The 9,743-nt window shown below is 58.4% G+C and overlaps 1 protein-coding gene across 2 annotated transcripts; it reads left to right on the forward strand.

Moving 5' to 3' along the window:
- Positions 1 to 74: 74 nt before the first annotated feature.
- ASL (argininosuccinate lyase) lies at positions 75 to 9,543 on the forward strand. 2 transcript variants are annotated; one of them, XM_008530829.2, is made up of 17 exons: positions 75 to 202; positions 385 to 439; positions 3,516 to 3,710; positions 4,110 to 4,193; positions 4,437 to 4,493; positions 4,610 to 4,707; positions 5,888 to 5,965; positions 6,048 to 6,125; positions 6,566 to 6,618; positions 6,971 to 7,033; positions 7,218 to 7,332; positions 7,507 to 7,591; positions 7,704 to 7,763; positions 8,007 to 8,090; positions 8,925 to 9,005; positions 9,148 to 9,254; positions 9,357 to 9,543. In XM_008530829.2, exons 2-17 carry the CDS (start codon positions 428 to 430, stop codon positions 9,499 to 9,501), a joined length of 1,395 nt encoding a protein of 464 aa, XP_008529051.1. In that variant the 5' UTR covers positions 75 to 202; positions 385 to 427; the 3' UTR covers positions 9,502 to 9,543. The 2 variants fall into 2 exon arrangements, with proteins under 2 accessions (XP_008529051.1, XP_070422581.1); XM_070566480.1 differs by having other exon boundaries at positions 115 to 202; positions 683 to 3,710.
- The last annotated feature ends 200 nt before the right edge of the window (positions 9,544 to 9,743 follow it).

A 9,743-nucleotide genomic window follows, 5' to 3' on the forward strand; every position in this document is an offset into this window, starting at 1 on the left:
GGCTCGGCCCAAAGCCCCCCTGGAGACAGCCCCGCCCAGGGCCGGAGTTGGAGGGCGGAGGCAACGCCCACCTCGCCGGCCGCCTGGGATTGGCGGGGCCGCCGCCAGGAGGCGGGGACAGAGCCAGGCCGCTGCTGACGCACTCCGGGCCAGAAAAGCCCCGCCGGGTGGCTGGCGGGAGACGACTGCACGCCGGGCGGTGGTAAGTGTGCCGCGGCGGGACGAGCGGGACAGGGGGACGCAGGGAGCGCCGAGGACCGTGGCGCGCTGGGCGCTGCCCACGTCCGCCTCCCCGTGGGCTGCGCTCCGCCCAGCGCCGTGCCCAGCCCGGAGCCCGTGCCTCCCGGGGGCCGGGAAGGTCGTCAGTCCCATCTTGTCTTCCAGACGCGGAGGACCGAGGCTCCCGGAAGACGAGGAACCACCCAACATGGCATCAGAGGTGAGTGGAACCTCGGGGACGCCAGTCCTCCGAGACTCCAAACGAGGGGGAGGGGCGCCCCGGGCCCCTGCGCACGTGATTTCCCCATGCCGGACCTGCTGCCGCCGCCCTTCTGGCAACTGTCCTCGCTGGCTCCCGGCGGTGGGTACCCTCTGGCGCACCTGCCAGAGCCCGGAAGAGGTGTTTGCCCAGACTTCCCGGTGTACCCATCATCTCTACTTTCCGCCCTCTCCCCCTCCCCAGATGGCCTGTGTGGCAAACTCACCAACCCTCCCTGCTGGGGAAGGTGGCCCTGACCTGAGCTGACCTGACCTGACCTGACCTGACCGTGCTCCTGGCTGGGGCGGGAGAGGTGCTGCCCACTCATTCAGGCCCCTCACCTTTTCCTTCCTTCTTCCCCCGTGTCCTCCGGTTAGTCCCCACCCCGTGCCCCTCTCCTGTTGTGGCAGTTGGCCCTGTGCAGCAGAGTCCATGTGACTCTGTGTAGAAAGAGCCAGGAGGCAGGGGACCATGCCCCAGTGGCCCCAGTGCCCTGTGACTTCCTGTCTCTTCCTTAGAGCCGGAGGAGTCCTGGTTCTCTTCCTGACCACTGAGTGGCAGGAGTCCAAGGCAAAAGTTTCTTTCCTTGGGCTTCAGTTGATTTATCTAGCAAATGGGGATAATGATACCTATCTGCCTACCTCTGTAAGGTACTGAATCATGAGGTTGTTGCTTTGAACCCTTCAGGTGAAGGAGGCTGTTTGCTTGATGCCAGTGAAGGGAACCCTGGATCTGAGAAGCAGGAGGTCTGGGTTCCAGTCCCTTCTGGCCCTGATTAGCTGGCGAGTCATTTCTTCTCTCTGGGCCTCAGTTTGTTCATCTGAATAAACAGGATGAGAATGCTGGCTCTGCTAGTTTCTGGGTCGTGGTGGAGGGCCGGGGCAGGGCTTGGACTTTGGAGCTGAACAGGCTTGGTTTCTGAAGCAGTCACTCAACCTTCCTGAACCTCTTCCCTCATTTGTGAAGTAGGGGTAACAGTGCCCACCAGAGGAGGGTGTAATAGCATACGTAGAATGCCTTGCACAGGGCCAGGCAATAGCAGGTGCACAGTAAGCCGTGGCTAATGATACTACCAGTGGCAACACTGGTATTTCCCTTGTGCATTCTAAATTGACTGTTGCTCATTCATCCCAGCTCAACCCAAGGCCCGTGCTCCTTTGCCCCAAAGGGATCATTCTGGCCCAGATGTGCCCTGACTTGGAGCAGAGCCCTCTCCCGCTACATTGGGCCTCCCCTCTCCTCAGTGTCCAGGTCGTGGCACCTCACTGTGACATCCTCCTGGGGTGGGAGCTTGGCCCCAAGGCAGAGTGGGTTGCTTTCAGGAGACCAAGGGGCCAGGTGACCTCTTCTTGCCCCAGGCCATCCTGTGGGTTGGCACTAATTGGTTTGGCTGCAGCCGGCTTGTTAAGTAATTGTTATTACTAAGAACCCAGGCAGGCAGTCCAGGGGCCTGTTGCAAGAGGCAGTGCCAGGGCCCTGGCTGAGGGGCAGCCTGGCTCCCAATCCTGACTGGCTGGTCCTAGTCCTCTGGCCCCTTGGTCAGGACCGGGGCCCCACGTCGGGGCTTGCTGCAGATCTAGGGTTGTTGGGGCAGCAGGGCGGTAACGGGTTGTACAGCTCAGAAAGCTGATGGGGGTGGAGGCTGCGTCTGCAGGGCGGAGTCCTCTGAGAGCCAAGGCTCTTGGGCACTGAGGGATCAGTTCACAGCCTGGGGCCCGAGCCTGGTGGCGGCCTCCTGTGGTGCACACAGGAACCAAGCTAAGGCACACCCTGACTCCGGCAGTCCTCAGCCCCTTCCTTAGTAACGCCTAAAGTTTACTGAGTCCTTGTTGAGTGCCAGGCACTGTGCTGTGTATGTACTTAGCAAATTGTATCTAATCGAATGCTATCAGATGGGTACTGTTATTATCCCTATTTTATAGAAAGGCAGCTCTGAGGCTTAGAGAGATTATGTCATATGCCCACGGTCAGGTGGCTAACAGTGGTCTGGGACATTGCAAGGGGACAGAGGAGGCTATCTGTCCCCAGTGGCCATTATAAACCCCCTCTCCACAGAAAAGATGCCAGTGAAGTAACATGGCCACATCTACCCTGGCACACTCTCCTCCCAGTCCTTGGCACTCTAGGTGCTTGGACTGCTTCTCAGGTGTTTGGTACCCCCTGTCCCATCTGGCCTATGCCCTCTTTCAAAACAGAAGCGACTGTGTCATCCCTCTGCCCTTGGCTCCTGGGGGGCAGAGAGTCACCTAGTGACCTCCTAGAAGGCCAGTGATAGGGTATGTGTCAGGGGTGCTCTCCCAAGGAGTGGTGGGGGTTGGAACTTTAGGCCCCACTCCAAGCTGTGGGAGGGAGATGCAGGTAACTTGAGCCTGATGGGGCCCCTCAGGTGCCTCACTGCCTGTCCCTACAGCAGAAATTCAGGACAGCAGAGAGGCCCTAGTGGAATGTGGGGTTTAGAGCGTAGGTTCTGACTTCAGACTGCTAGGCTACAGTCCTGGCTTTGCCACCCCCAGTGAGGGCAAGCTACATAACTGCTCTGTGCCTCGGTTTCCCCCTCACTGTAGTGGAGTAGTATTGGTACCTACTTCAGAGGGTTGCTGTCAGTGCATGCCAAGCATTTGGAACGATGCCTGACACAGAGTAGGAATGCAATATATGTTAGCCAGTATTATCATTATCATTGGTACATCAGAGCTGGATTCTAGAGTGACTTCTCACCTTGGTCAGTGACAGGAAAGGGACCAGAAGTTCTGCTTTGGTCTCAGGGGTGCCTTGTACCCTGCCACCATCTCCCTAGAGCAGTGTCATGTTGGGGGCAAGAACCTTAATTTCAGTGTCCAGCCATGTTCCCACACACCCTCCCTGAGTGATTTCAGGCAAGTTCCTGACCCTTTCTGAGCCTCAATTTCCTTATCTAGCCAATGGGAATAATCCTGCCCACTGCCATCAGACTTGATAACTCTCCTGAGGGCCTTTTGCAAGAGGCACTCTTCTCAAGTGGAGGGAGGAGATTAATTGTTCCTGCTTTCCTGGCCAGAGCGGGAAGCTGTGGGGTGGCCGGTTTGTGGGCACGGTGGACCCCATCATGGAGAAGTTCAACTCATCCATCACCTATGACCGGCACCTGTGGGAGGTGGACGTGCAGGGCAGCAAGGCCTACAGCCGGGGCCTGGAGAAGGCGGGCCTCCTCACCAAGGCTGAGGTGGACCAGATACACCATGGCCTAGACAAGGTACTCTTCACACCCCAAGGCCCACCCTAGGGCACCTCCCTGTGGCCCTGGCTCCCACCAAATCCCTGAGCGCAGGTTTCCTTGTCATCCCAAGCCTGTCATTTCCCTTTGTGGTGATTAAACACCTAGAAAGGTACCCTTTAACCATGTGCTGTGCTCACCATCTCTCTTCATCCTTTAATGCCCCCTAGGCCCCGTGGCTCATAGGCAAAAGTGTGCTGGGCTTGAGATGCTCCCTCAGGGGTGAGGGCTACACAGGCCCCTTCTCTGGAGCACTCCTAGGACTCAGCTCCTATACAGGGACAGTCAGTGATCAGGTGACGGAGGGACTAGAGCCAGGATCCCCTTGGCTGCCAATGCCTGCCCGCTGACCCCCAGGGTTGCTGCCATCTGCTACAGGTGGCTGAGGAGTGGGCCCAGGACACCTTCAAACTAAACCCCAATGATGAGGACATCCACACGGCCAATGAGCGGCGTCTGAAGGTACGACTCCCACCTCCCCGCCGGCCTCCCCTCTCTGCCTCACCCTGGGCCACTTTGAACGTAGCGCCATCATTCTGTTCCCCTCATCACTGGCAGAGTACAGGCAAGACATCAGAACAGGAGGCCTCAGCTAAGATGGCAGAGACTTGGGCAAGACCAGGGGGCCCTAGGGCAGGGAGGGAGGGCCACATGGCTGGGGAGGAAGCACGCTCTGCCTGGGCTGACCCCACCCTCCACCCCCAGGAGCTCATCGGAGAAACCGCAGGGAAGCTGCATACAGGACGAAGTCGAAACGACCAGGTGCCATGAGCCCCTCTGCCCCCCACCCTGTGCCTTCCCAACCTTGGGGAGCCTAGGCAGCAGAGTTAGGGCTCAGCACATCTGCCTCCCTAAGTGCCACTTCCTCCTCCCCGTAGGTGGTCACAGACCTCAGGTTGTGGATGCGGCAGAACTGCTGGACGCTCTCTGCCCTCCTCTGGGGGCTCATCAGAACGATGGTGGATCGGGCAGAGGCGTGAGTCCCCTGGGGACACCCCAGTGGCAGAGAGGGCCATGAGGGTAGCCAGGATCTCCTTACGCCTGAAACAGGCAGCCTGAACACCAGACCTAGATGACAGGTGATGAGGGTTGAAGAGTCAGGCCTTGGTGTACAGGGGAGGTCCAAGAACTCCTGCACTGAGTGAGGCAGAGAGCCAGGAGTGGGGCATTTTTTGCATTGTCCCCTACCCCCATGCCAGCCTAGCTCAGCAGGCAGGGCAGGCTCACCCTTTGGGGATTCAGAGGCAGGAGGCCAAGGTACTAGGCAGATGCCCTGAAGCCTGAGGAAAGGGGCCGGCTGTGCCTAGGGCATCAGAGTCATTCCTCAGCTGGTCTGTGCCCCACGTCCCCCATCCCCACCCAGCATGGTTGGCAAAGGACAGAGCCAAAGGCCACCTTTGCTGGCTTCACCCCAAGCTTTGGTTTCTGTGACCTGACTGCTGAGAAGTCCCTATTTGGTGTCAGAGAGATGGTTCACCCCTCCTCTTCCCCAACTCCCAGTGACCCCAGTTTCATGGCCCTTACCACCTGGGGGAAAACAAGGGCACAAGTTCTGTCACCTGGGAGGCTGGGAGGAGTAGGAGCGACTGCTACTGAGCACAGTGTTTCTTTTTTGGGGTGATGAAAATGTTCTCAAATAGACACGATGATGGTTTTACACTAATGTATACACTTTAAATGGGTGAATTATATTTCAATAAAGCTATTTATTAAAAACAAACAAACCAGAACCATCACCCACAGCACCTCTGCCCTGCCTACTTTAAAGTGCCCCCAGCTATTTTGGGGTCCTCGGGAGCTTCTCGTGTGCTCACAAACTCGGACTCCCACTGCCTCCTTCCCTGCTCTGGCCCTGCTCAGATCAGCTGCTGAGGTGCAGAGGCCCGAGCTGAGGGTGTAACCTTGCCTGATCCTGGCCAAAGCCTCGCCCCCTGGAGGCCCCAGGCCCTGGCCCGGTCCTGGAATCACAGTGCCCCACTCTGTGACGTGTTTGTCCCAAGGAGATGGTTTGGTCCCCCATGAAGGCAGATCTTTAGTAGGCCTGCCCTGCTCTTCCCTGGAGGGGTCCAGGCCTACAGGGTCCTGGGTGTCACAGGCAGGCCTCACCTGAACCTCCTGAGTCCCTCAGGTCCCTTGCCCTTACTCTTATCCCACAGGGAACGTGACATCCTCTTCCCAGGGTACACACACCTACAGAGGGCTCAGCCCATCCGCTGGAGCCATTGGATCCTGAGGTGAGTGAGGTGAGGTACAGGGGCTGTGATGGATGGGAGGGACCAGGCAGTCCTGACCCTCCAGCCCCTTGCCTTCCCACAGCCATGCCGTGGCACTGACCAGAGACTCTGAGAGGCTGCTGGAGGTGCAGAAGCGGATCAACGTCCTGCCCCTGGGGAGGTGAGTGAGGCCCCAGTGCTCCAAGGGTGGGAGGTTGGAGGTTGCTGCCACATAGTTAGCATGGCCCTTGGGGGTCAACAGAAGTGGGGGAGCCAGGAAGGACAGGGGGACAGAAAGCCAGGTAACTGGCCTGCCTGTTCAGGGTTCTTGCTACACAAGTGGGAGGGGGACCCTGCATGGACCTTTACCTCTCTCTAAGATGCAGACAACCAAGCTAGCTAGTGTGTCAGGGCAGGGCCAGAGCTCTCCAGAGAGGCTCCAGAGAGGCCAGCCAGCTGCCCACAGCTTGCCCTGTCCCCCGCATGGGAACAAGTGTCTGGCACCCAAGCTGACTGGGCCGAAGCCCTGGCAGCCAGGGTCCTGCCCTGGGTGTGCATGTGTCTGTGTGCCAGGGCCTGCCTGCTGGGAGCCCTGGTCACTCAGAACACATGTCCCTGCAGCGGGGCCATTGCAGGCAATCCTCTGGGTGTGGACCGGGAGCTGCTCCGAGCAGGTGAGGCGCCTTGCCCCTCCACCCTGGGGAAATCACCCTCAGCACCAGCCATGTCCCACAGACACATACTTAGAGAGGGCAGGAGTCTGGATAAAACCTTCGTTTATTATGGACGCTGAAGCTGGAGAGGCAAGAGAAGGCCCATGGAGGGGTGCATGGTGCTGGGGAGACTCAGGGCTCCAGCTGCCTTCCTGGGACCTGTCCAAGAGACCTCCCCCCACTTCCTGCCACTACCTACTGTTTCTCCCTGAAAGGGGGCTGGGAGGGTGGCTGGGCCCCTGGTTTGGGTAGAGGAGACCCCTCCTTGCCCTCCAGCCCAACCCTGTTGCCTTCCCGTCTGCCCCTCTTCCAGAACTGAACTTTGGGGCTATCACTCTCAACAGCATGGATGCTACCAGTGAGCGAGACTTTGTGGGTGAGTCCTGGGGCCAGCCTGCTCAGCCTCCAGGCCCTTGCGCTGTCTCTCACCTTTGTCCCCCAGCCCTGGCTCCTCTCCAGCCTCCTCCCACCCCTTTATAGTCCACCTGGAGCTTCTCCAGGCTGAATGAGGAAGAGAGGCCTGGTGACCAGAAAGCCTGCTCTCCCTTCCATCCCACAAGCTGAGTTCCTGTTCTGGGCTTCACTGTGCATGACCCATCTTAGCAGGATGGCTGAGGATCTCATCCTCTACAGCACCAAGGAATTCAGCTTTGTGCAGCTCTCAGATGCGTACAGGTAAGGCTGCCCCCTGCCCTGCTCCAGCTCTGCACCCACCAGCATGGCTTCCTTCTTCCCCACCCCACCCCCTGTGCAGACCTGGACTGTGTGCTGCTGGACATGCCCCACCCTAACCAGCAGACCAGACAAGGGGAAGGGGAGCCCCTTCAGCGCGAGCATCTCTGTTCCCAGCACTGGAAGCAGCCTGATGCCCCAGAAGAAAAACCCAGATAGCCTGGAGCTGATCCGGAGCAAGGCGGGGCGAGTGTTTGGGCGGGTGAGCAGGGCAGGGAGTGAGGGCAAGGCCTCTGGGTTGACCTGGAGGGTCCTGAGAGAACTTTCAGGACGGGCTCCGAGGTCCAGCCTCCTGAGCCTCACTCTTCCCTCAGTGTGCTGGGCTCCTGATGACACTGAAAGGACTTCCGAGCACCTACAACAAGGACTTACAGGTGTGAGGCTGAGGGTGGTGGACCCACCTGTATATATGTCACACAGCAGTTCTCAGGGCCCTGGCATGCCCCAGTAGGGGCCCACAGAATTGCCATCTCCCATCCTGTGCACCCAGTCCTTGACTGCCCTGAGAGCTCTCTCCTTGCCCTCAGTGTAGGGTGTGCAAGGTGCTGAGTGTTCCCAGTGATGCCTCAGTAGGGGTGGGGCTACTGGGCCCTCATCTCTTGCCATTTGCCTCCTAGGAGGACAAGGAAGCCGTGTTTGAAGTGTCAGACACCATGAGCGCCGTCCTCCAAGTGGCCACTGGTATCATCTCTACACTGCAGGCAAGTCATTCCTATTCTCCCTTAGGCCCCTAAATTCTGGAGTGGGCATGCCAGGAGGGGGATCTTGAGAGGAAGTGAGGGTGGGTAGTCCAGAAGACCTGGGGCAGGGGGAGAGAGGTATGTGCTTGTCCCTGCCCCTGGGAATGGGGAAGGGACAAAGCTTAAGTTGCTGCAGTAGAATGGAAGTGGATTAGACTTGAGGGGTCCCATCAACTGGCCCGAACAGATTTCCTTTTTAAACATTTATTCTGGGAAATTTCAGTATACAACAGTTGCGAGAATGTATAATGAATCGCCATGTTTATACGTTGAATCTGGCTTCAACAATAATCAGCACATGGCCATCCTTGCTTCGGCTATCTCCAGCCACTCCTCTCCTCCGTCCCCCCGTTATTTTTAAGCAAATCCTCATCATGATGTCATTTCATTCCTAGAGAGTTTAGGGTGTGTCTCTAAAGCAGTGGTCCTCAAAGTGGGGTCCCAGGACCAGCAGCACCAGCACACCTGAGAACTTGATAGAAATGAGATCCTGGGTCCCATTCCAGGACTACTGAATCAGAGACTCTGGGGGTTGTTATAAATCCTCTAGGTGATTCTGATGCATGCTAAAGATAAGGACTCTGAAAAAGTAAAGGCAACCCAGTAGCACACCTAAAAATTCTCAATATTTGTAAAAAGGTGGCTCAAGCAGAGAGAGCAGAACAGGGTGGGTAAGAGCAGATCTGCCCTAGGCAGGGGACATCCTGTCTGAGGGGTAGGCCTGGTGCCTGGCGCTGGCAGCTTCAGGTCCCAGAATCCCTAGGACTCACCCTGCCCCCGGCCTGCATCCCCCAGATTCATCCTGAGAACATGGCACGGGCTCTTAGTCCTGACATGCTGGCCACTGACCTTGCCTACTACCTGGTCCGCAAAGGGGTAAGTGTGGGGTGGCTAGGGTGGAGAGGTGAGGGGAGGAGGATGTCCCCAGGTCAGGGGTGGGGGTATCAGGGAGGGTGTGGGCAGAACAGGGAACAGAGGAAGCCGGCATCAGTGCCCCCCTCCGCCCCGGTGCCCACAGATGCCATTCCGCCAGGCCCACGAGGCCTCTGGCAAAGCCGTGTTCATGGCTGAGACCAAGGGGGTTGCCCTTAACCAGCTGTCACTGCAGGAGCTACAGACCATCAGGTGCGGTCCTCCCCTCCCTCTGCTGCCTCCCAGGGGGTGAGCCTGGGCTCCTGAGGCCGGGGTGGCCCAGCTGCCCTGGTCCATCTCCTCCTTTACCCCCAGCCCCCTGTTCTCGGGTGACGTGAGCCACGTTTGGGACTACGGGCACAGCGTTGAGCAGTATGCTGCCCTGGGTGGCACGGCGCGCTCCAGTGTTGACTGGCAGATCAGCCAGGTGCGAGCACTGCTGCGGGCACAGCAGGCCTAGAGCCCTCCCCACCACACCCTGAATAAAGTGGGCCCAAGAGGAGGCTGCTGCGTGTTTCCTGCCTAGCCCGTCCCTTCAGCTGTGGTCTTTCCAGAATCTGTTGAGCAGGCAGTGGGGGCATCGAGGAAGTGGGAAAATGGGGCAAGGATGGTGAGAGTTACTGATGGGGAAGGGAAGAGGAGATTGGCCCTATGCAGGCCCCACCCACTTCACCTCAGGCCATCACAGTGACCTCCTGCCTT

The sequence above is a fragment of the Equus przewalskii genome, chromosome 12 (genome assembly GCF_037783145.1).
Source record: "Equus przewalskii isolate Varuska chromosome 12, EquPr2, whole genome shotgun sequence".
Classification (NCBI taxonomy): Eukaryota; Metazoa; Chordata; class Mammalia; order Perissodactyla; family Equidae; genus Equus; species Equus przewalskii.

Bases quoted from the DNA above. Each gene is read 5' to 3' on its own strand.
- ASL (XM_008530829.2), top strand. The intron at 6,126-6,565 runs GTGAGTGAGGCC...ATGTCCCTGCAG, and splicing joins AACGTCCTGCCCCTGGGGAG to CGGGGCCATTGCAGGCAATC. The intron at 7,333-7,506 runs GTAAGGCTGCCC...CTCTGTTCCCAG, and splicing joins CAGCTCTCAGATGCGTACAG to CACTGGAAGCAGCCTGATGC.